This window comes from Haliotis rufescens, unplaced genomic scaffold (genome assembly GCF_023055435.1).
Source record: "Haliotis rufescens isolate VD_foot unplaced genomic scaffold, xgHalRufe1.0.p SCAF_17, whole genome shotgun sequence".
NCBI lineage: Eukaryota > Metazoa > Mollusca > Gastropoda > Lepetellida > Haliotidae > Haliotis > Haliotis rufescens.
In genome coordinates this window covers 26,932,061-26,959,347 of record NW_025963857.1, presented here as the reverse complement: position 1 = coordinate 26,959,347, position 27,287 = coordinate 26,932,061, and the positions used below count along the sequence as shown (strand labels likewise).

Genomic DNA, 27,287 nt, shown 5'->3' with positions numbered 1-27,287 from the left:
AATGCTCGAATATTGCTAAAAGCGGGGTAAAACTATACGCATCGACTACCTCTCCAAGCTTATATAATGTTAAAATGACTTTACGATGCGAGTAGAAGTTGGGTTACTTAGATAAATATAAATATGCTTTCCGTTGAGGCTTCGGACTGGAGTGATTACAAGAACTCGATGATGTTACGGAGTATTCTCTGTGATGTCCTAACAACGTGGCAATTTCAGCGACGACTTTCAGATAATCTCTGTCTGGCATATTTCAGTGGAATCAGCCTCCAAGTATAATAACTATAGTCAATACAAATCTCTTCTCACATGGAATGCTAATCTACTGCGGACGTTCCGCAGCATACAACGTAGTGTATTTCAAAGTTTAGACGTAACATTGTTACATCGTTTAAATGTGGAGATTAGAAGACACAGAACCATGCCTAAATGAGGACTGCCAACAACGAAACCCCAGATTTGTTGAAAATAAAACAAACCCACACGAATAATAATGTGAATATGCAAAAATATTCCAGTAAATACCCTTTTTAAATACCCACAGTCTTTATCAGCTTTCCCACGATGACAAATCTATACGGTTAATGCAACATGAAGACAGGTTTATCCTTCATAACATTGGTATATTCATATCTGAGGCTTGTAAATTATGAAATAATTCTTCTTAAACTATAAATACTTTACTCAAATATGCACGACGTATTTTTGCTATTAAAGTATTTTGGGCGGTCACCTATTAACTGAATAAAATGTGCGTCTGTAATGCAAGGGCGACAATTCTGGATGTGTTTACGTTGACTGCTAGCTGTCAAGGTGTCCGTGTAACGGTTCATGATCAGCAGCAATACTGATGAAGACATTTTAGATAACCGGTCTCGGGGGTACAATGTGTGATGTACACCGAGAGAAGCTGAAGCGATGTTAGTTACGGCTTCGGTGAAACCTACGAACACGGGTACGGTGCTGACAAACCTAAAAACATAATCAGGGCAAATCGGGTTGGAACCCATAATCGTTGTTTTCTTGCACGCCTACGCGACGCTACTCTGCACAGGGAATTGCAGCATCATACATGAGCAGTGCCTCTCTCGGTCACCCATGCCTCACTAAAACTAACACCCGTCTGAATGTGACTGTCTGTTTGTCCTGTGTCATCTCAAATGAGTGAGTGAGTTGTGTTTAACGCTGCTTTTAACAGTATTCCAGTTATATCGCGGCGTGTCAGCTTAATATGTGAGGAAAGCCCGAAGTGATGCAGGTCTCAGACGTTTACCACTTCGGTGAAACCCACGAGCACGGGTATGGTGCTGACAAACCTAGAAACATAATCGGGGCGAACCGGGATTCGATCATAGGTTTCCGGCGTGCCCAAGGGACGCAACCATGCACAGCGACGACTGGGCCGCCCGTGTCATCTCTAAGTGTAGAAAACTAGAATTGAGGTAGTTTTGATATTCAACAGTTCGGTGCTGGCCATGGGTTTATGTACTCAAATATTTTCGACCATTTGGTGTCGGCTGAGAATCATTACACTGGGTACTTTCTACAGTTCGGTGCTGTGAGGTGAGGTGAAATGGGGTTTAAAGTCGCGTCCAAGATTATTGCACTTATATAGCGACGTGCATGTACGTGTGTGTAGCTGCTTGTACTAGTCCGGACTGATGCCGATATATAGTGCTGGCACACTTAGATACCATGCCGCAGTTTAACATGAATACCCCACTCATGATCAGACACAGTATACTGACTCTAGGCCGACCAGTCCTTGTTTTAGCCCCTTAATGCCGAGCGCAAGACAGGGTAACAACAAGTACCATATCCCCTTAGTCGCATTTTACGACAAGCATAGTCGCCTTTTAAGGCAAACATGGGTTGCTGAAGATCCTATTCTACCCCGGATCTTCACGGGTCCTTTTGGTATGACGCGACTGGGGATCGAACCCCGGAACTTCCGCTCTCCGGGCGGACGCTTCGGTGCTGTGCAAAGAACACAAGACATGTACATATATCGTTACCATTTAATTCAATTGTAACACGTGTATAAATAAATGACATCACTTCTGTAATTTTAATACATTAAACTGTTTCGTATTGTATTATACAGTTTACAATCAGTCTAAACTGGCCAGGTGGTTGACAGAGTCGAGGTAGTCCAGATTCGTCAGGTTTTGCTGTTGGAGTTTTTGAGGTCGGAGAGCCTCGGGTCCAGGTCCCTGTACTTCGTCCTCCACGGTGGAACACCACGGTGACCAAACACCAAACAACTACGGACTGCCCTCTCTTGATAACCGGCACATGTTCCAAGGTGGCACTGTTAGGATGGCACTTTCCGGAAATGTTGTCTAGTCTGTGATGCCAGCCCTCGACGTTAGTATTGGTCCGACAACCCTCGTTGATGTAGTCCATTAATCTTACAACTGAATCACCAGGATGACTACTCGTATCTGGAGACCAGCTCACCCAGACACCCTCTCCCTCTTGAGATGGAACCAAAGGCAGTGCAGCTGCACGTCTGGCGAGTCGATGAAAGTCTACATTGTCCTTGTATTCACGCATGGAACCTAGCTTCTGGACACGTCATGATCACCCATACCATGGGCAACATGAAAGAAACATCCTCGCACTTGTGAGTTTGAGAACAAAGTTCCTATGGCTTTGTGTGCGCCTTTCTCAAAGTCTAACTGGACATTGTCTGGGGAAAGGTTGAAGCTCCACTGATGTGCTGCGTCCTTGACCAGTTGAAAAGCATGAGTGTAGGTCTCCTCTGACCTATCTATGTTTATTTGGACCTTAATAATCTAGAGAGAAGAAAAATGTCGACGAAGCCATAAGTCCATTCGGGACCGCTAATTGTTTTTTTATCTCTTCTAATCCCTTCACATTGTCGTCAGTTTTAGATTTTATTAACGTAAGGAGGAGAAGAGAACACCGACGAGGCCATAAGTTAATTAGGTACCACTAATAGCTTTGTTAATCTCTTCTAATTCCTTCACTTTTTCGACAGATGGGCCCTGGGCAGTGATGCGCGAAACTGGCTTTTCGATAGTTCGGTACTGAATATTGCAATACTACAATTTCGTCTTTCGATAGTTCGGTCATACTATATAAATTATTTTCAACGTTTGTCAATGTGTGCGAGATAATTCATTCACACATTAAATATCAGGACAGCTTCGTAATGGTTTGACCGCATGAGTGACATTACATTATGTGAGACCATCTGTTCACACAATGCACACATATATCAATGCAACCTATAATCATGTATGTGTTTTTCCGCTTTTCCAGGAAAATAGAGTGAGGGCGTGTGTCAGCACATTTCCAATCAGAGTGTCCTTTGTACGTTTGGTGATGTATCATCGCGGAGTACCGACATATGATACCGTCGGGGTGCACAGCTGGGCCCCCAGAACAACGTATATGGCTCAACGTGTGTTAGCAGCGATAAGGCAATATTTAATACAATTCCCATTTATGTCATCAGAATGATGTATCATTGAATATTCATCATTGATAACCAAGTGTGTTATATTCTGGTATGATAAATGTCCTTGGCTTATTATCCTCCACAGCTTCGTTTAGGAAGTGATGTCATCGTCACCATCTGCCTTATCAGCTGTGGCGGGGTAGCCTAGTGGTTAAAGTGTTCGCTCGTTCACGCCGAAGGCCCGGGTTCGATTCACCAGATGGGTAAAATGTGTGAATCCAATTTCTTGCGTCCCTCGCTATGACATTGCTGGAATAGTACTAAGAACGGCGTAAAACCATATTCACTCACTTTTCACCCTCACTCACTCACTGGACACTCACTCATATACCTGCCTTATCAATAGCTTTGCACATATTTTCTCTCGTCTATGACTGTTATTTGATTGGACGGTTATTTATAGGATCGCGTATTTCGAATCGAGACTCAAAACGAAGATATGGCGTCGAATGGGTCCAACGTATTTAGAATAATAGCATATCCTTGACAACCGAGATGTTGAATATCAGGAACCCTTATCAAACGTTGAGCAGTGTTCAGTTAAATACTGTTAATTCGTATGGTACCATTCCCAGTGGACTCGCTCGCATTGACAAATTAAGGATTAACGAGTAATGGGTACATCGTAAGGATCGTTTTGTTGTGTATTTATGTATTTATGTAAATAATGGCCCGGATAACAGAGTATCCGGATAAAGCGGATCAGGATTAGAGAGGTTTTACTGTATTATAGGTGATATGCTATTGCCTTGTTGAGGTGTGGTAGGTGTGTGGTGGCTTAAGTTTGCATCACCGAACACCTCTCTATCTTGTTCAAGGCAATTTGAATGGAGTGAGGTATCGTGACGAGATTTTGCGCCCTCTTGTCCTACCACAGTTGAACAACATTGGTCCAGGAGCAATCCTGCAAGATGACAATGCCAGACCACATCGGGCTAGAGTCGTTAGAGACTTCCTGCAACAGAACAATGTGACTGTGATGCAGTGGCCAGCATATTCACCGGATTTGGCCCCAATTGAGCATCTTTGGGATGTTCTGGGACGTCGTGTCAGGGACAATCATGGAGTTGCACCAGCTCTTCAGGTTCTGGTTCAGTGGCCCCAAATGGAATGGCAGGCGATTCCACAGGCTACCCTTCGCACCCTTGCAAGACCCATGAGGCGGAGATGCACCGAATGCATCAATCAACGTGGAGGACACACTCGCTATTGACATTGTGATTTCCATTTTCCATATATACTGCCCCCTACTTTCTTATTCGACTTGTTCGTATGTGCTTTTCAATGACAGCTACCTGTAAATGTTTTTTTTTTTAAGCTTGATAATCTACAAATGCACAATTGTAATGATACGATCACATGTCATTAAATGTTTCTATAACAGAATATTTTGGTGTTCCCATAATTTTTGTGTAGTATATATACTGAACAGCATTGAAAACGCACCACCATGAAAATGGATGTATTTTTATCCGGGCTTAAGTCATATGAAAATATATAAGTGAATGAGTAATATACGACGTTCTGGACGGAGCATGAAGAAGAACAGCTCGTCAAAACACATTCCTATTTTTTTTGTGAGCGAAATCGCCAAAACGCAACAAATTGCGTGTACATCATGGAAAACGTGTTTTGTTTCACGGGAAGCATGCATAATAGGGCTATAAAAGACAGACTTTTAAAAGCCACATCACTTGTTGCTGCAGACGTAAAGGGTACTGACACAAGAAATGCCAAGATTTACAGCAGAGGAACGCAATTGGTATACGATTACATGCATCAACAAAGTCAGCGAGCCTGACCACCCGATCCCGTTAGTCGCCTCTTCCGACAAGCATAGTTGCCTTTTACGGCAAGCATGGGTTGCTGAAGACCTATTCCACCCCGGATCTTCACGTGTCCCAAGATATAGAGGATGAGTATAACTATTGATTTGTATGTCCACTGTATTCCACTGTGAGAAAAAATATATTCCTGTATACTACTTTAATGATCCAAATATTGTGAAATTCTGACAACTGTTGAACAATCTAGATACATTGATAACGCAAAACTCAGCCAAGTATATATTCCACACACTTATATATGGAACCAAATTTGTAAATAATAGTTAAAATTTGTGCAACACCTCTGTCATATATAATAAAGGCCTGTGTCCTCTTAAGTGCTTGAATAAAGATTGTTTGATTGATTGACATCATGAGCATCGATGCACATAATTGGGATACGATGACATGCATCAACCAAGTCAGCGAACCTAACCACCCGATCCCGTTAGTCGCTTCTTACGACAAAGCATAGCCGCCTTCTACGGCAAGCATGGGTTGCTGAAGATCTAAGTTTTGCATTGTGTAAAATCTGTAAATAATCCATCTGCAATAAATCTTATGTTTTTTGTTTGTTTGGTATTTAACACCGTGTTCAGCGGTATTCCCTCAATATGACGACGGCCTGAAATAATCGAGTCTGGACAAGACAAACCAGTGATTAATATTATGAGCACTGTCATGGTACGGTGCCACGCATTATGCGTTTATGATATATCTAACGTGGCATTAATAATGAGGTTGTTTAACGCCGCACTGAGCAATAATCCAGCTATATGATGACGGGACATAAAAAACCCGAGTCTGGACAGACAATCCAGTGATTGACATCATGAGTATATATCTATGCAGTTAGGATAAGATGACATGCATCAACCAAGTCAGCAAGCCTGACACCCGACGTCGCTAGGCGCATCTTACAACAAGCATGGGTTACTGAAGACCAATTCTAACCCGAATCTTCAGAGGTGAACAAGCATTAGTTGCTGAAGACCAATTCTAACCTGAATCTTCAAAGCGGAACAAGCATAGCAATTCTAATCCGGATTTTCACCGAATTACTTTTTCATGGAACATACACTTTGATTAAAGTCTTCAAAGGCTAGTCTAAAATAGGAAAAGATAGAAGTTGCCTCACTTGCCCTGGGGTTGAGGACCGCTGCAATGTCACTGCTGATTGATTCACTGCTGCGGGGGAGACGCCCTGAAAATGAGTGAGTAAGTTGATTTAACACATCTGAATAGCATTTCAATTATAGTTAGTTTGTTTTTAACGTCGCACTCAGCTATATTCAAGGTATATGAAGGCAACCAGTAAAACGAGTCCAGAAAAGACAACTGATTGACAGTATGAGAAACGTTGGACGCCGATTGTGCACGATAACATACAATCAACCAGGTTACATCTACAGCCTGACCACATGATCACTGCCTCATTGGACAGCAACCAGAAAGCATACATTTTAAAACTGGATTTGACCAAAAATACAAACGTTATCAAAACGTTACGAGGTTGTAAAGAGTCGCCGAAAAATTAAAACTTAACGTCCAAAACGCAACTATGGAACCCGTATCAAATTTATCACCTTCGAATAACCATTTCTTGTTTTCCTTTTTGATTTTAGCCATCAAACATGGATGCATACTCTTTTGCCCGGCAGTTTAGATTACTTGGGATCTATATACAATTCTAACCCAGAATCACCCCGGCTATATATATCAGTTATATCATAGAGTTTTACCTTGTAGGAGAAAATCCCAAAGCGATGCAAGACTTGGACCTTTGACAATCGGTGGAAGGTACGAGTAATGTATATAGTTTTTGCGTAGTTATAGTTTCAGAGATATTTTACATTTTGTCAATATTGCAGCAAAAGAGGCTGATTCAGTTTGTGAATTTGGTTTAATGCCCCTGAGAACAGTATTGAGAATAGTAAACGGCGTGTCGGCTAAAATAACAACGACATACGTGATGCAGGTCTCAGACGTGTGTCACTTATTTGCAACCCACGAGCACAACTATGGGCTGAAAATGTCAGAATTGTAATCAGAGCGTATCTGGATTCGAACGCGCGGTCAGATGATCAACGGGAAGCAATTCTGCACAGCAATCTATGCTTACACATATGTACAACTGGAAAAATGGTTGAGCGCCACCACTTGTTTCATATCCAGATCTTCAATATATTTTGTGGAAATATCGACATATAACATTGATCTCCTTCAGAAATATGTCTAAGGTACCACCGACACATTCTGAAACATTAGTACAAGGGCAGCGTATATTCCACATGGAAGTACGGAGTGTTGCTGTGTGATGGAAGGGGAATGGGATGCAGCCATGGAACACGTGCGCTACTTGTCATTTGATAATCGATTTCCGATTCAGTTTTCCGATATGAGTATGTTACTAAGTAAACAAAACAAATGTGTTTCTTCAGAGAATTGAAGGATTAGGACTGCTGAGATTGACATTCGGCCCCATGTCTGCAGCAAATGTCCGTAAAATTTCTCAAACTGGAATTACAAATTTCATTACTTCTACAATAAAACTTTTTAGATGTGACATCTTTTTAAAGTGATAAAAAGGCCAATAAATAGAAAGTCACGTTTAATGATTAGTTTTAATGAATTATTAAAATAAGAACAGTACGAACAATACCAATTTTGAACAAAATATAGATTCCTTTTCACATTTTGCCTGTGTGTTATTTGAGATTTACCGAGACACTTGATGTGGGAAGCAGATTAATCCTGTCTTCCCTGAAGGAACGGTAGATCTAAAAAGTCATATTTGCTGGAGTCATATTCGAGACATTTGCAAACTGAGATTTGGAATCTTACCGAAACCTTTTTTCTCCCATAGCTTGTGTTGTGTTTAAAGAACATGATTGCTTTTATCTGACAGAAATGAAAAACCAACGCCAAGGATGTCCTGCATTCACCAGATGGCACTACCTCAACGTCTTTAGAACGAAGAACTACAGCTTGAAATATTACATATGCTGGTCATGGTAAAAGCCGACCTCTCATCTATGTTATGGTCATTATACCTCTTACGCCCGTCGAGTCTCGATGCGTAGTTTATGTTAGTGGCACCGCCAGCGTTATTACAGACCCAAATGATGACGAGGTCTGTAATTACGTCATGCCAAGCACAAAGGATGCCTAAATTGACCTAATACGGAAACCGTCTGGTTGCCTGGTCGATGGCCTTTGATTCCAGAATGGCAGCCGATGGAGTTAATTTGGCTTCAAGTATGGATCTAAATATCCAAATTCAATATTTATTTATTCATAATAATTATACCTCTGGGAGTATTTCGTGTTATTGATTTCGTTCTCTGGACGCCATCTCGTGGTTCGTTTCAGTTTTCATTGTCCTAGATGGCTTGTAACAAGTGTGGTAACAGCAACGTCCAGAGTTGCGTACCATGAGTCAACTGCATTCGGGTCAATTCCGTTACTCGACCCGCGAAGATCAGGGTTAGAACAGGTCTTCAGCAACTTATGCTTGCCGTAAAAGGCGACTATGCTTGTAAGAGGCGACAAATGGTATCGGGCGGTCTGGCTCTCTGACTTGGTTGATGAATGTCATCGATCCCAATTGCGTGGATCGATGCTCGTGATATCAATCACTGGACTGTGTGGCCAGATTCGATTATTTACAGACAGCCGTCATATAGCAATGAAATAATGCTGAGTGCGGCGTTAAATAACAAACAAACATTACGTTACTTACTAAATGGCTCTGGCAGAAAGGGTAGGGGCTGGATTTCACCGTAAACCGCATACTGATCAGTCCCTTAATATATACCTCTTACAACATTGTGACCATGTTTGGGACAATGTTTTATTTGGTTAATAGAAGTTAGGTATACAATTTGATAAAAAGCGACATTTATGTACATGTAAGAGCCACGACTGCCGTCTGAATGTGTTATGTAATGTGATTGTCACGTGAACGAGTGAAACTTGTGATTCAGTTCCGATTTTGATTCCTCTCAATGGTCAAGATGACCTAAGACATTGAAGTGAGCAGACTGGTGAGGGATTTGAACCCCCAGCTCACCCATTTATTTTTCATGACTGGTAACATTAAACGGTAAACATCTACGACAATGATTACATCTGGCTGCCCTGCAACACTATTCTTGCACACCGTAATAAAACTGAGAAACGTAACATTTCCAGAATACGTTTTGAACAAATTGTCCTTGGAGACCCTCCCAATAGCTACGAGGTGGAATAAATATTCATTTGTAAAACCAAACAACACTCAAGCGGCAAGATTGTGGAAGAATCGAGCTTCCTCAAGGAATGGTTCGGAACTTTGGCTTCTCGTCTCGTAAATGTGTCTAATCAGCACTGTATCTTTGACAGGTCATTCGGTCAATGTGCAAACTTGGGAAAGTACTGTGATTGGGGTAAATGGAATGGAAACATCGATCGATTTGCTGTCACTATATTTGTATTGAGGAGACGTAGATATGTATGGAAACACCATAAACCACCGACCTATCATACGGTCAAATAACTTTTATTATATTTTCAAGTTTGGTCGGTGCTGATAAGAATAGATGGCGAATGTTCCACTTTGGCAAGTGGAAAGAAATACCTAAATAATGGTACATTACTTGACACGACGAACGTTACATTTGACGACACTGTTATATGTGTACGACGACAATGGAAAAACTGATAGGTGTAGTAATGTGGACCTGTGAACCGTTAGAGGTAATCATCAAGCTGTCATTTCAAGCGCTGCGTCTCATAACGAGGTTAACATATAGGGATATTTGGCAGCATCACGTTTTCTCCAAAACTAGGTCCTACCATGTAGTTCTTACACTTGTGTTACGTGCAGAGTAGAGAAGGGGAAATCCAGTGTGACGTATTGAGGTCACATGTTATTTTAGGTCTTCCAGTCTGTGGGTATCACTCGATGGCTCCCTTTAACATGTTGGTACTGAACTTGCAATAACCATATGTCTTTCATCTTATTGACTGAGATAGGGATTTGCAATTCATGAATTAGTTGATCCGTTAATATGCAATATGTTTTATTCAGATATCCTGTAAGCACTAGGTATTTAAAATGACTTTGTACTGGTATTAATATATGTAAAAATATGATAACTGAGGAAATAATGACGAACGCCCGAAGGTCATTTATATCAAAGGTGGAGTGATAACACCAGGTGTTCGCAAAATATTAATCCTTTGATATTAAGCATAACTTAATATTGTTCTTGTTTTCATTTCAGTTCAACACTATATATTAAGTTTTGTTATTGGTAATATACTTACCACTTTTTAAACGCCTTGTAAAGAACTGAAAGAATCCAGGATCCGTTGCATCCAAAAAACCACACACATCCAAAATTTCTGGAATTTCACAATCTTCTAACTTAACAATCAACATACGCTGTTTGTGTAAACTGGTAGCTGTGAGATTTTTCAGAATCTCTTGAAATTCCGGCCAGGTTTCTTCAACGTATTTTTTCGACAGCACCAGCACCACACGTTCACTCAACATCACAGCACACAACAGATTCTGACTGATACTCAATCGCCTATTGAACTTTTCACACAGGTAGTACGTCTTGTATGTGTACGGTGGAGTCTGGAGTTGGTTGACAGTCTCCTCAACCCACTCCACGTCCGCTGGGCAGTGCGAGAAGAACACATGGTAGCGGTACAGGTCACTGAGGGGTGGAGCAGCACACTGGTCATCGTCTTCAAAGTCCACACAACTGTCCACAAGCGACTCCTCCGCAAGTGATGCGTCTTCCCGATACAACTGGTATCCGTTCTCCGACTGATAATCCCCTGTAAGGTAAATGGTATCTTCTTGTGGGGTTTCACGGGGTATCAGGATCTGATGGTCTGAAAAAGACAGAATTTTATTGAGTGAATGAGTGAGTGAGTATGGTTTTACACCGATTTTATTCCAGCAGGATCATAGCGAGGACACCAGAAATGGTTTCACATATTGAAGCGTGTAATGATTAGAAACTGGGTCTTCACATCGCGGCCTGAATTTGATTGTAATTCAATGTAAGATGTAAATTTGCCAAAAAAGTTTTGGTACTTTTTGTCGTTTCCATTACATTGTCAAATTTTCATCAAATTATGTTGTAGGAGAACATCGCCTTCCCGTCTCAGCTTAAATATTGCCTAACGCGGCGTGAAATCAACACACAAACATCCATATTCATGTAGTCAGAACGAAAGATAGAACTACAAACAAGGCAATAATAAACAAAATTGTTCTTATAGTACTTTTTCATTGCAACGTAAACATTCATCCATTCGAAGTCAACAATTCGATGTATATGAACTCGGTTAAATCGAAGTGTTCCTCTGAACGCAGTTTTCATTTAAAAGAAAGTTAAAGTTGATAATATAATAGACGATAATGTACAATGAATCTTCGTTAATTCGGAACCCTGGGACAACTAAAACATATCGAGTTACCCTTAGTTCGAGTCAAGCGGATCACCTATATTAAAACTGGGCAGCATATTCTATATTGAGTTGAACGAGTTTAAGTAAACGAGATTGCAATAAAAATATTGACAGATTTGCATATCTGGAGCCGAGAATCATTTCCTTTTTCATGAAGCCCATTACAATGTGCATGCATGTATGTAATGGTTTAATCCTCTGCCTATGGTTACGCAATGAATTGACGCTTTCTGTCAAGAGACCCAATCATGTTTCCTGCTTCATTGGAGAGATTAACTACATGTATCCGGTATCTCCTCAACACGGACTTTTGACTCATCAGCTAATGACACGTAAAGTCATCACACCAATCCTTCCGGGATATCACCTACATGCATGTGATGAAGTTGCTTTAAATGACATTGCATCCATCAATGCACATTTCTGCAGCTGGTTTAACCTGATATTTGTTTCTCGTCGAGTACTTCTTTTCTTCAGTGAATCTGCGATCGATATTTTGAACAATTAATTGTGTCTCTGGAATCATGTAATGCAGTTTCATTGACGTTATCTTTCTACAGCCACTTTACCTGCACGTGGTAAGCTTTGCATTGTGAGCTTACACCCAACATCTCACCATTAAAATGCCAAGCAGAGTGATAAACGATAGTAAGTTTCATATGAAACGGCAAACTTCAAGACATCAAGTCGTGACAAAGGTCAAAGGAAAATGTTTTGCGGTTTTAAAAGAAAAGTGCAAACGTGCATCCTCGACAAGAGCACATCCATATCTTCCTTTTAGGGATTGGTGTTTCAAGCAGAGAGTGTACCTGAGGGAGTAGTCGAGTAACAAATCTGGGCATAACAGAGAAGATTGTCCCCTTCTGCAGAATTGATTGTGTCCGCTACAACAAGCGTCATAAATATCCGACTCGTATAACGGCCTACATCAGTTACAGAGATGCGCAGCAGCTGGTTGTAGATATGTGTATGTGCAGCTGTACACATGGGATTCAGAAATACGATGACATTAAACTATGGTGTGCCAGTAAAACAAAGACAAAAACCTAAATCATATGAACATATACAATTAGTGAAACAAAGAAAAAAAATAAAGCTTTAGAACAAACACAATTGGTGAGTGACAGTTCACAACGGTGGTATAAGAGTATATATATACTGAACCGCAAAAGAAACATCACCCCAAGTAATATTGCATGAAAAGTTGTCATTTAAATATCTATGTAATTTTTTGTCAAAGTTTCTAAAATTTAACATTACCTTGTCCGGAAAATGAAATTTGATGATAAAACAAACAAAGCAGATGACAAAACCGATCGCCCAAACGCATCACGGCAACGGCCATGGTAACCCGATGCACGTGAGTTCCGTGCAAATTGAATTGCACATGCGTTCCCCCATAATCTTGCCCTATAAAAGTCCACCCAGATCGGATTACATTCTTTCGTTATTGAATTGCTACCACATGCCAAGATTGACAAGAAGTCAGCGACACCAAGCCCTTGGACGATTGCAAGCTGGACAAACCGCCCGACAAGTAGCCAATGCATTTCAGTCCACGTAAGGACCATATACGGGCTCCAGCGACGGTACCAGACCACCAACACTACAGATGACCGACCACCTAGTGGAAGACCGAGTGTCAGGATCATCAGATCGTGCGACAGCATCTTCAAGATCGCTTTGTTACTGCTGCAGGAACTGCTCGACAGACCATGGGGACACACCAGCGATGTCACAGGCCACACCGAGGACCCATTCTGACACCACGTCATCGCCGGGACCGTCTTCAGTGGGCAACATAGCACAGCACCAGCATTGGCGCCACCAGCAATGGAGAAGAGTCCTCTTCTCAGATGAGAGACGTTGCTGTATCTCAACAGCAGATGGCAGAGAGAGAGTCTGACGACGCCGTGGGGGACGTTATTCGGATGCTTGTGTTGTTGAGAGAGACTCGTAGATTGGTCCGAGCATCATGGTGTGGGGTGGAATTGGTCTTGCACAGTGGGTCGGTCCTGTGGTCTTCCAAAACATCGGTCCAGGGAGAGGTAATGGTGTCACAGCTGCTCGGTACATTGATCAAGTCTTGAGACCACACGCCATACCTCATTTGGCACGTCGCCGCAACCACGAGTTTCAGCATGATAACGCCCGTGCCCACACTGCGAGAGCAACAAGAGACTTCCTCCAGCAGAATGGCATCAGAACCATGCAGTGGCCTGCCCTCAGTCCCGATTTAAATCCCATTGAGCTCCTGTGGGACAAGATTCTAAGACGGCTGAATGACGTCCGACCAAGGCCGACAACTGCAGCTGAACTGCGTCAGGCGTTCCTTAGATCGTGGGCTCAAGTGCCTATAGCCTTCATCAACCGCCTCATCCATTCCATGTATCGAAGTTGCAGAGAAGTCATCAATTCATATGGCGGACACACGAGATACTGACTTGTGATGCCATTTTCGCAGAGACTAGTGTTGTGTTTCACTTTAAGAACATTTGACACTTTAATATCAAACTTGATGATCAGTTTTGCCAAATTTCATCTCAAAGCATGTTTACAGTATTTGGACAAATAAGGTTTCTCATATAGCTATCCATTGGTGACGTTTCTTTTGCGGTTCAGTATATATAAAATATTCAATGCAGATAAGATGGTAACATGCCTTAATAAGTGACTTTGACACTTTAACGTAATGATGTGTTCAAATGTACATTGAATTTGGACAGATGTTTCAAAGTGGATATATTTTTAGGTGATAACGTTTTACGCAGTTTACGCATATTTGGTCAGATATAACAATTCTTTGGGACATAAAGAAGTCGTTGTTGGAGAAGATCTTCACAACTAAAAAGACAGTGAAACTCGTCACCAACAGCAGATTAATTGCACAGTGTACAGACACGGGACCAGGTTCATAGAGCGTGCAAAATGCGGTGAAACAAAAACTGTTTAAACGGTTTTAAATCATCGTGTTGGAAAATAATTGAAAATAATTGATGTCATATACACTGTCAGGGGTGCAATGAGTTCATGTTTCAGTGGAGCGCCAATCGTAAAGAAGTGTTCTGGTTGTGGGATGAATATATTTGTCATGCGGCTAGTTCAACCTGATATTTGTTCCTCAGGTACTGTAAACTACGTTTATAACGAACACGCTTATAACGAACTGACGGGTATAACGAACTTACTTTTTTTGTTCCGACTATTTGCTGTAGTTCTGCTGTATATAAATATTATGCTCATAACGAACTTCGATTATAAAGAACAAAAATTAATGGTCCCTTTGAGTTCGTTATAACCGTAGTTTACTTCAGTTCGTTTCTTCTGGAGACCACGATCAATATTTTGAACAAATAATTGTGTATTTTGATCATGTAATCCTCATGTCCATTAACACAGTCTGTACACAACCACGTTACTTCTACGCGGGTCAATGAGTACCCTCATTGTGAGCTTACACAAAGCATCTCTCCTCGTCAAGTAATTGGTATGGGAAATGACAAGCTGCGTGGATAAACAATAATCAGTTTCACGTTTCACGGTAAACTGCAACACATCAATTCCGGACAAAACACAAAGGAAAATTTTCTGCGTAATCAAAGACAAGAACAAGAATCCATGACAAGAACACCTTCACATCTTCCTTTAAGAGTTAAGTATGCCTCAGGCAGTTTTCGAGTAACAAATCTGAGTATAAGCAGAGATGATCGTTCCCTTTTGCATAATTGGAGATCATTGTGTACTACAGCAAGCTTAATGAAAGCTCTGATATGTTTACCGGCCTGCGCAGCAGCTGGTTGCAGACATGTGTACAATTGGGATGTAGAAATACGATGACATAAAATTTAGCGAAAAAAACTAAATCATTAGAACAAAAACAATTGTTGAGTCACGGGGCCAGGACCAGCTTTGCAAAAATTCTGTAACAGAAAACCTGTGTCAACCTCTTTGAATAACCTCGTTGGAAAATATGTACTGTTAGGGGAATAATGTTCATGTTTCCATAGATCGCGAATCGTTAAGAAGCGCTGGATTGTTTGAACGTTAGCTATGTCAATACATTAGGTTTTTCGATATACATAACAGCTTATATTGATCGATGTGGTTACAATGAGTGCAATTTAATCACCTTTACTGCCAAAACCTTCAAGTCTTATTGTAGAACGCCGTGATATAACTGGAATACTGTTAAAAGCGGCGTAAAACCAAACTGACTCACTCACTTATTGTAGATATTTGATGGATCACAAATTTGACGCATCACTGACCACTTATCCGATGCAATTCCATATTTTGGCCTGTACCGTATGTCCCTGTTTTTTCAGGCGAACAATTGCTTTGCCTTTGCGTGTGTGACGCCGGCAAGGCAACATACCCTCGCGTCTTCGTGAACACCTGGTATCATCACTATTTTACGGCAATTCATAAACACATTATCATTAAGTAGCTGGAATTTGTAGCAGATACCTCTTATGATATTAGGAAGGGGGTTGTGGTGGAGGGGATGGGGTGTCGGGTGCGGGTGAGGTCCTGGTTTGTTTATAAGCAAAAGGATAATTTCCGGTCACTGCTGTAAGACATGTTTTCTCTGAAAACTAGAGCGGAACAATAACATATATATTATTTTTTAACAACACCTATTTTTCAGACCATTTAGCACATCGGCCTCGGTTGAATCTCTTCTCGATATCATGATTATAAATTACTTTTTCACTTTTTCATATATATAGAAGTCCTTTGGTATATCATCCTTGTTTCAAAAGGTTTTGATGAAATGACAAAAAAGTTTTTAATAAATGTCACGATGAATAGCAAAACTAAAAAAAAAATATACGATACAAAGTCGAAATATGTAACGAAAGATATTTAACAGTTATACCTGTTTTAAAAGTTTGATACTTGACTCTCAGAGAAGTCAAACTGGGTGCAATTACGTCAGAGAGCTGTGACTCTTCTGTGACAAAAGAGAGGGTCGAGTTAATCGCCATAGCATCGCTTTCCGTGAAAATTGCTCGACAGCATCGAACAGTGGTATTGTGTATACGACACAGACTGATCGAAACCCAACACCATACAAAATGTTCCAGAGCTCAAACCAAGACCTGAAGGTATTGTTGTAGTCTGTGTTACAGACCCTGATACAAATATATGTCAAATACAGCCCACGCAAGTCTATAATGTTTGGCAAGTCTAGATTACTGCAGTATCTGAAAATGAAGAGAGTCACTGGGCTCCCTTTTTTTATATTTTTATTAAGATAACTGAACAACTGTTTTTTCTGTACGATATGTTCATTTCAGAGACTAGATGTTAGTCTAGTATTGTTGATAAAAGCGACGAAACCCTTCCCATTAGCATAGGAAATCCCCATTGTACGATTCCTACTATATCCCATTCAACTGGTGATGACATCAGATGTTCTTGAAAAGATGAGCGTATCCTGCACCATCGGTGGTACCTGTCACAACATTAGTTGATAATTGCTCTTATTTCATACATCCCACAGTCTTTCTGTACAAGAAAGTACCCCAAAATGCAAATCGATATTTTAGAATTGTTCCAGAATTTGAATTTCTAGAACACCGTACACTCTTAACTCAAAGGCATACTATATCAATCTTATCTTGAAGTATGTAGCGGACTGGTTAAAGAGACGCTACGTTCATGGGCTTTCAAACTGCCTATCATACCATTCGTGAAAGTTTGAGTACACTTCACTCACCTTCTTCTAAGAGTTCCGAGTGGCAAATGCAAGAAGGTGAACAAATAGGCATGATGGTAAGATTACGCCAAAGACCACCGGATGGCGATAATGGTACCACGGCCACTTCTTCTGGTCCAACCGTCCAACTAAAGACTAGGAACATACGTTGTGATTGCCATCGGACTAGTGACAAAATCACCACAAATTTGCCCTAATGAACACTTTGAGTTCTAGCCAACACCGAGTTGATTTGCATTTGTTTTACAAGCTCGGTGTTCAAAGAGCAACGAGTACCGTGGCTGGCAAATTACGAGGGGAGATTGACATCTTCACCGAGGTTATTACATTGCTGGACGGCAATAAAAGGCTTATCTTCTCTAATGTTGGCGTTAAAACAGCTTCATAGAAAAGAAGCTTGTGATTAAAGAAGTGACCAGATGTGTGTGTACGATCTGCTTGGTGAGTGCACTAACGGACGTTGATTGAAGGGCATCACATGCACCATTTACAAGACGCTTTTTTCGCTTGCAAGAGTTTTTTTTAGACATACGACGCAGCTGAATGTATGTAACAAATAGTCCCATTTCTTACATGGCTGGAACAGTCGATGTTGAGGATCATTCTGAGTAACTAGAGTGGTTCTTGAGTGTATAAGATTGCTGATGTCATCTATTTCTGCCAACGCTGTTCGTTTTTGTATCCTTCAGTAAAATCTCTTAAGAAAAAGGTCTGGTGGCCTAGCGTTGCTTTGTGATACCTTAGAATAAACTGTGGGAGAAAAAGTCAGTGGCAAGTTCGTTTCACGGCTTATTCCTCATATGCTTTTTCACCGCAAAAAGTGAAATAATTTAAGAAAAAAATATAATGTCCGCCAAAAGCAGAATCCATTTCACGATTCAGACTAAATCTTAAGCTTGTGGTTGTGAATCACAATCAAATGGTGATGATACCAGGTGTTCGCGAAATGATGAACGTTTCTTGCCTCATCGGCGAAACCAGTCACAAACACATGCAAAGGAAAGTGAAATATGTATATGTACAGGAATATGTGGTACAAGTCAAAATAAGGCATTGCATCGGACTTTCGAATATCATCTGTGCGAAATACAGTTTCTGGAATATTCATGTTATCATTAATGGTCGTATATTTCTTGTATGAAATGTCACGTGATCAGGATGAGTGTTACACACGATCCGTTACGGTGACGACAGATGTTGCATGTTCTGCTTCAGTTGCAGAACATATCGATATGAAGCTTTGTGTCAGAATGACATGCACTTTATCGTTGACATATTACATGAGGTAACGTTGACCAAGTACGCTTTCAAGTAGAATAATATACATATAGTATTGTGTACATGTAGTACATGTAGAACCTATGTTCGTGGGTTCGAATCCCAGTTCGCCCGGATTACGTTGCTAGGTTTGTCAGCACCCTTCCCGTACTCGTGGTAAATGGCTGAGATATGCATCCCCCGGCCTTTCTCTCACATGAAGCTGACACGCAGTGATATACTGTAACTACCAGTTCAAAGTGGCGTTCAGCCAAACTCACTCACTGATGTAACTTACTTGTCACAAGAAGAGGATTGCCACTCTGGCTGAAACCTGCCTAGAGAGTCTCCAGTATCTCAAAGTTCGAGGACCAATAGGATCTTTTGAGTTAGCCATAGTTTCGAGATTGAATAACGTTTAACGGGGCTTTCATTTAATCCGGTAATATCACGACCGAGCGTAGAGCATTTATCGTAGGGATTTAACACTCCTTCGAGATGAACAAGCGGAAATAACAACCTGTCTATTTTTATTTATCTGGAATTCAACCGTTATCTAACAATAGTTCTTAGACATACGCTTAGTCTCAATTTTGACAGAAACAAGCAACTACATATAAAATGAAAAGGAGACTCGGTGAGATTGGAGTTACCTGCGGAAAATCTAGACTTGCTTCATTAAGGGCCGTGGTTTTAAATATTTAATATTGAGGGATGCGTTCTGGAAATCTTGGATTTATTAGGACAGCAATTGATAACGCCCACGCTTGCAAAAGAAAAATAAGATGACGGTAAGGGTAATCCGACGAGAGGTTATTTATAACGCTAATGAGCATCAGCTGCGCGCCGTTACTTAACGGTCTTAACAAAGCCTATGTGCAGTGCAAAGAATGGCTTTATCTTAACACACACCAACGTACTTTGTTTTTAAAGAGGTTTTTCCCATTGGATGTGATAGTGTTTACGTGCATGCAGACTTTATCCAGGGAGTGTAAGTACGATTTTATAGAAAAACGGTATTCTCGGCTTTCTTTCCTACGCAGGTTATAACAATGGGTGGTCATTGTACACTACTGGAGCATCTGAAGGAAGTGAAAGCAAGGTTGAAATCGTTCTACTGCATGTTGTTAGTGAAGAGGAGTACGTCTTACGTAAGGAATTATATGTACATAACAGTGAGTGAGTTTTGTTTAACGCCGCTTTCAACAGTATTCCAGTTATATCGCGGCGTGTCAGCTTAATGTGGGAGGATAGCCCGAAGTGATGCAGGTCTCAGACGTTTACCACTTCGGTGAAACCCACGAGCACGGGTATGGTGCTACAAACCTAGAAACAAAATCGGGGCGAACAGGGATTCGAACCCACAATCATACTTTTAGGGTTCTGGCGTGCCCAAGGGACGCAACTCTGCACAGCGAATCGCGGCGCCTTAGACGACTGGGCCACCCGTGCCCCCTACATAATAACAAGACAGTTATACAATGACATGTATGTTCAATGTGAGTGAATGATTTGTTTAACGACGGTTTGAGCAGTAATTCAGTCAGATCGGGCCGTGTCAGTTTAATATTGGATGGAAAACCCGAACATGTGTTTCATTATGGGTATGGTGCTGACAAACCTAGAATCATAGTCAGGTCAAACAGGGATTCGAACCCAGAGGCACACAAACCTGCACAGAAATGCAGTCTTAAGACGACTGAGTCCCCCTGTCTCGTGAGCAAAGATAAAACGTTTCCATATTATGTCCATTCTGTTAGCGAAAAGGATTAACAATAAGGTACATGCTGGGGTGAGTGAGTAAGTGAGTGAGTTGGGTTTAACGCCGCTTCTAACAGTATTCCAGTTACATCACGGGCGTGTCAACTTAATGTGGGAGGAAAGCCCGAAGTGATGCAGGTATCAGACGTTTACCACTTCGGTGAAACCCACGAGCACGGGTATGGTGCTGACAAACCTAGAAACATAATCGGGGCGAACCGGGATTCGAACCCACAATCATAGGTTTCTGGCGTGCCCAAGGGACGCAACCCTGCACAGCGAATCGCGGCGCCTAAGACGACTAGGCCACCCGTGCCCCCTCATGCAGGCGTGAACGAAATGCATGTTACAGTTATTTGGAGACGGTTGCACAATGATACGTTCAATAGCCCCAAAAGTAGAAGAAGACTTCCAATTAACCATGAGCCATCTAGAAGGACAGTTGTAGAAAATCAATAAACAGACAGCGTGAACTGTATGTAATGGGAGTCCAATTTGAGGTAAATCAGTCGGAATATTTTCGATGTATCAAATTAGAGCAGATTTCAAGATGGCTGCCACAGCTCTACAGACGTCCTGTCGTTCTCGAACAGCTTCCTCATGCTCTGACTGGGATTGAATTTCCGTGTGTCGTGAATCAGTACTGATTCTCGCATTGTTAAATAACATCAGCTGATCCCGAGTCCCATCTTACCTTCCTCTCAAATTGGATTTACGTCTTCACTAATATACCCAAATCGTATTTTCCTTCCGACTGATTACCACCGACTGAGGCCAGGCCAAGCGTCCGAAATGCCACAGAGAGAGAATATAAAATCTCTCTGCAAAGATATGCCCTTTTTTCAGCGATGATTTCCATTAGCAGAAGAAAAACAGCAGAACGTATATCCTGATCAGTGCAGAGATAGTAGCTCCTGAGTGACAGATTTCCCGGCCCATTAAAGACCAAGCGAAAACGCAATGACACCAAATCGTAATTTCTTATTTTGACCTTTTTTATGGAAAGAACATCTTTCTTTACCGACTATCACAGATGTCAGTTGAATCGACTTTATGGGAATTAATGTCATTTTTTTGGTCATTTTCAATGATGTTGAAAAAGAAATTGAGATTAAATGATCTGTTAGCTTTAACATTGCACACGTGCTATTAGCCAATAATTGTTGTATTTTGCACCCTTTTCACAACGTATGGTGTCACCATCTTTCTCGTAACTGAATGTTAAACTCTTACTTTTTATACTTCAGTTGGGCTTTTGGAGCATAGTGGAAACAAGGTCTAGCATTTACATTTTCATCAACATTTTAATTTCGTGAGTGACCGCCTCCTTGGTCCAGTGGACAGAGCGGAAGGTCGGAGGGTCGATCGCCGGCCGCGTGACACCAAAAACAACCGTTTAAAGATGGTACTTGTTGTTACCTTGCCTGGCGCTCTGGATCAAAGGAATATGACAAGGACAGTTCGCTTCGGAGTCAGTATATTGTGTCTGAGTGGGGTAGCCACGCTAAAGTGCAGCATGGTATCTCTGACTGGCAGGCCAGCACTATAAAACCGGCACTAGTCGGTTCCAGCTCTGTAGTTCACGATTGTCGCAGTTGGTTACTAGACGGTGGTTCTGTGTAGAAGCTATCATCACACCACCGTGGAGTGAGTGAGTGAGTGAGTGAGTGAGTGAGTTGGGTTTAACGCCGCTTTTAACATTATTCCAGTTACATCACGGCGTGTCAACTTAATGTGGGAGGAAAGCCCAAAGTGATGCAGGTCTCAGACGTTTACCACTTCGGTGAAACCCACGAGCACGGATATGGTGCTGACAAACCGAGAAACATAGTCGGGGCGAACCTGGATTCGAACCCACATTCATAGGTTTCTGGCGTTTTGATATCATGAGCATCGATCTACACAATTGGGACACGATGACATGCATCAACCAAGTCAGCGAAACCTGACCACCCGGTCCCGTTAGTCCCTCTTACAACAAGCATAGTCGTTTTGAGGATATTGTTTTGTTATGAAGACTGAACACCCAATCCTTCCAATTTTTGTTCTGTATATATAGTTAAAATACATGTCGATAATGAATTATTATCGCTGATAGATACAATATACATAGAAGCACGTCGTAGATAAAAAGCAATTTCGAGAAATCCGAATATTCGAGAGAAACGACTTCGAGGTTCGAAAAATAACACGGACAGCCTCACCCCTTCATTCTATAACCTGAAGAGTTAACGTCGGATCCTGTTTAACTTGGAAAGCATATCCTTCAGACAAACATGTACATTGTGGTCACGTGATCCAACACCAGACCCACGTTAATCAATGCCAGTACATATGTTCATACGTTGCAATATTCATGAAATTCGTGAACTCATTGTCATTGTTAATTTTCAATATAATTTCAGTATTCATGACAGCTGGTGAACGCGATCAGGCTTGCAGACCAGATTTAGTCGTATCAATATGTCTACATGAGAAATATAGACCCGTTTGCATTCACGTGAAATAGCGGAGGTTAAGAACAGACCAGCTGGGATTTTATCGCAAAAACAATTGTCCCCGAAAATTCTTGAAATAAGTAATAATGCTTCAGACTGTAACAGTTGAAAGAAACACTAATTCTCCACAACCAAAAATACTTTGTTGTCTTTTAAAAAATCAGGCTAATAGTTCTAAAACAACCATAATCTGGTTTTGTAGTTGTAGCTGAAAAATATATACCCCCCAAAAAAACCAAAAACAAAAACAAAAACAAAACAAAAAACAAGAATAGAAAAAAACACACACAAAAACACACACGCACAAACAATTGGTCGATCCCTAAGACCACACATAGGCAACAACAAGGCTAAACATATTGTACGCATCACGATGCAGCGACATAAGAATCCATACATGTGCTTTTAAAATTCTGATGCTGCATCCAAACAGATGGGGCGTGTGCATGCTCCTTTGTTGATTTCGCCGATACATCAAATCAATCGTTGCTAGTTAGGACATTCTACACGTTTTGATTTATATATTCACAGACAGAATTCTACACGGACGTTTATATACGTATTAGTGATGAGTAGTACAGTACTACAGTACTTAGGTGTGTAGAATGTATCGTACTTATATTTCGTAACAGAATGTATTTAACTTCAAACATACAATGAACATTTGTACATGTACAGTAGAGGGAAATCGGCTGTATTACTTAATCAGTGTATAAAGAAACGTGTAAGTAATATCCATTTGCTTCCAGTTGTGAATGGGTACCCGGCAGGATGAGATAGTATTGTGACTGTTACACTTAAAGTGCATCATGGTCACCTGTGTTGAATACTCTTGAGGGAGCTGAGAATGAAATTCGAGAGCAAACTGATCCATTGAACGGGCCAATAAAAGTGTGTAGGTCCGCTAAACAGCTATCCAAATTGGAGGTCAGGTTCTTAAAAAGACCCATTATAGTATTATATCGACGTCCCCCAAAATAATCGTCCAGATTGTGGCCATTCCAGATTAAAGAGGTCCAGATTATCCAGGTTTCACTATACACGCCGCTTTCAGCAATATTTCAGCAAGGTCACACCAAGACCAGAAAGGGGCGGTGAATAGCTGCATGATTACTGGCAATAAACACTCACTCCCGAGAAATGGGCTTCACACATTGTACCCAATTGGGAAATCAAACCTTGGCCTTCAGAGTGGCGGTGAACGCTTTAACCACCAGGCTACTCTACCTCTCCTACTGTATATAGATGAGAAGATACTAAAGTGTTAACTTACCGTCATCCATACCTAGTGCTTGCGTGGCGGCGCTACCTCTGTTTGTATCCACATAGCGGCGAACTGAAAGGTAGAACAACAGTATTGAATAGAACTGAAACGTAGAACAATAAAACTGAATAGAACTGAAACGTAGAACAAAAGTACTGAATAGAACTGAAACGTAGAACAATAGTACTGAATAGAATTGAAATGTAGAACAAAAGTACTGAATAGAACTGAAACGGAGAACAATAGAACTGAATAGAACTGAAATGTAGAATAGTACTGAATAGAACTGAAACGTAGAACAATAGTACTGAATAGAACTGAAACGTAGAACAATAGTACTGACTAGAACTGAAACGTAGAACAATAGTGCTGACTAGAACTGAAACGTAGAACAATAGTACTGAATAGAACTGAAACGTAGAACAATAGCACTGAATAGAACTGAAACGTAGAACAATAGTACTGAATAGAACTGAAACGTAGAACAATAGCACTGAGTAGAACTGAAAAGTTAAACAATTACTACATAACAATAAAGGTTCAGATGCCATGTGTATGTACATTTCTGCAGACCTGACATCTTAGCGTATGCTGCAGTACAGATATTGTCATCGCCGTGCCATCCTCATCGTCCTTGTATCAACTTCCTCGTCCACGCATGTCAACCATACCAGGTCACCTGAAGGGATGTACACATGTGTCCGCAAACCTACGGCATGACGTGGAATGTCAATGAAGCCAATCATACCAATCTATAGAACTCCACCATGTTTCATTGTGCCAGTTCATTTAGCCCGTGCTTCCACTAATAGAATTACCAACCAGTGTCCATCTCGCCGTGCGGCATGTGTGTACAATATTGTCAGTGAGCTGAACAGTCAGGCCGTGTGCATATGTTGTTGCGCGACGGTTGTCATACGTTCATTAAATATAGCATCCACATCCTGATGTTGATGGCGGCAGGTGTTGTTGGTATAGGATGTTTTCAGTGCTTTACACGTTATAATTGGATAATTGAAACTCAGTCGTGGGGGGGGGGGGGGGGGGGGGGGGAATATGGGATTGTGTCTGGGATACTGTCATGCGTTGTACACAGGCAGTGCCGTAGCCAGCCGGGGGCATGGTGGTGGTGGTGAGGGGGGGGGGGGGGGGGGGGGGGTGTTTATAAAAAAACAGTTTTATTTGAATCTAGTTGGGGGCAAGTGATCCTTGTACAAATATTTGCCCCCCTTGTCAAAAAAAAGTTAATTACGGCCTTGACTGGTCATTCACTCAGTCAGTCAGTCAGTCAATCATCCACAAATCACTCACTCGTTCAGTCAACCATCTGCCACCTCCACCATTGCGTGGCCTAGTGGTAGAGCGTCCGCACAGACAGCGGAAGGTCCGGGGTTCGATCCCAGGGCGCGTCTTACCAAAAGACGTTAAAAAATGATGCTTGTTCTTACCCTGCCTGGCGCTCGGCTTTAAGGGGCCAAAACAAGGACTGGTCGGCTCGGAGTCAGTATACTGTATTTGAGTGGGATATTCATGTTAAACTGCGGTATGGTGTCTCAGTGAGCTAACACTATAAAATTGGCATCAGTCCGGACTAGCACAATCAGCCGCACACGCACACGTACATGTACGTGTATAATAATTCGAATCATCTTGGAAGCGACGTTAAACCCGATTTCACCTCACCTTACTCATTCACTCACTCACTCGGAAGACCTTCAACATGCGTTGTGTGAGAGTAAACAAGTGAATTATTGTTTCAATGGAAACACGGAAGTGAAGCATTTCATTTAAATTACAGATTTGATGACGGCAAATAATACCTCACACACACAGACAGGTTGTTTCCCCGAGCAAGCAAAGAACTAAATTATTATTAACTGAAATAAAACTAAAATGTTTCTTTTATGATTGCTCACAATTGGTATTGAATATCAAATCAATACATTTCACCAACTAGAGACATAAACCCATACGGTTATGGGAGTTGACACGTTTCAATTTTAAGAGTGCAGAACAACAGCATGGTGCGACCTGTATACATACATAAGCATGGTTCTCGAAGCCGCGCAGAGTAATTAAGGAGTTGCGTTTCCGAGAATGTTCCATGACTGAATGTTTGTGTTTGTGCGAATGTTCTTCCGTACACAGGTATTGTTTGGTGATAATATACGCACTCAAGACTACCGTTTTCTACACAAGGCACCCACGTTTAGTAGTTTACTGAAATTATATACCAGAATACCAAACTATTAAAAATGGAGACTAAAATCACCTCAGAATCGGTATAATACTATCTGAGTCAATGTGTGAGTATGGTTTTACGGCGCTTCAGTCAATATTATGGGACACCAGAAATAATTAATCCCTAGGCTACCCTACCGCCCCAATACCATCTGAGATTTATGGTAGACTCGCATACTACTGCTACTACTACTACTACTACTACTACTACTACTACTACTACTACTACTTCTACTACCACCACCACTACTACTACTACCACTACTACTACTACCAATACTACTACCACTACTGCTACCACTACTACCACTACTACCACTACTACTACTTCTACTACCACCACTACTACTACTACTTCTACTACCACTACTACTACTACTACTACTACTAAGGCTATCTATATAGCGCAAAATCCACATCACTGAGGGACCTGTGATGCGCAAATCCAGCATATGTACATATATACAACAGAGAGTAAAAATATACACATTCAGTTGCAGCATTCAAAAAGGTATGTTTAGAGTCCAGACTTCAAGACAGTGACACCAGGTACACTTTTGAGGCTGAAGGGAGTTAGGTCCATGGAGAAGCTCCAGCATGAGGGAAGGATCGAGCACCAAAGGACTTAAGTCTTCCTTTTGGTACAGACAGGAGAAGTTGGTCATTTGATCGGAGATTTCTGCTAGATTTGTATTGGAGAAACATTTTTTGAAGATAGCTTGATGGATCAGCTGGTGTTAAGATTACCCTCTTGCGCCAT

General features: G+C 41.3%; 1 protein-coding gene across 4 annotated transcripts in view; it reads right to left on the bottom strand.

Annotated features, from left to right (window-relative positions):
- The window catches only part of LOC124138581, a 91,423-nt gene that overhangs the window by 20,633 nt on the left and 43,503 nt on the right, over positions 1-27,287 (bottom strand). For 2 of the 4 annotated variants that reach the window (XM_046505309.2, XM_046505308.2), the window contains exons 2-4: positions 24,296-24,358; positions 10,624-11,202; positions 6,452-6,517 (exon numbers count right to left, since the gene is read on the bottom strand). In XM_046505309.2, coding sequence (XP_046361265.1) covers positions 6,452-6,517; positions 10,624-11,202; positions 24,296-24,305 — 655 coding nt within the window. In that variant the 5' untranslated portion in view covers positions 24,306-24,358. Of the gene's footprint in view, positions 1-6,451; positions 6,518-10,623; positions 11,203-24,295; positions 24,359-24,847; positions 25,183-27,287 lie in introns of those variants that run through there. The other 2 variants (XM_046505306.2, XM_046505307.2) reach the window with 2 other exon arrangements.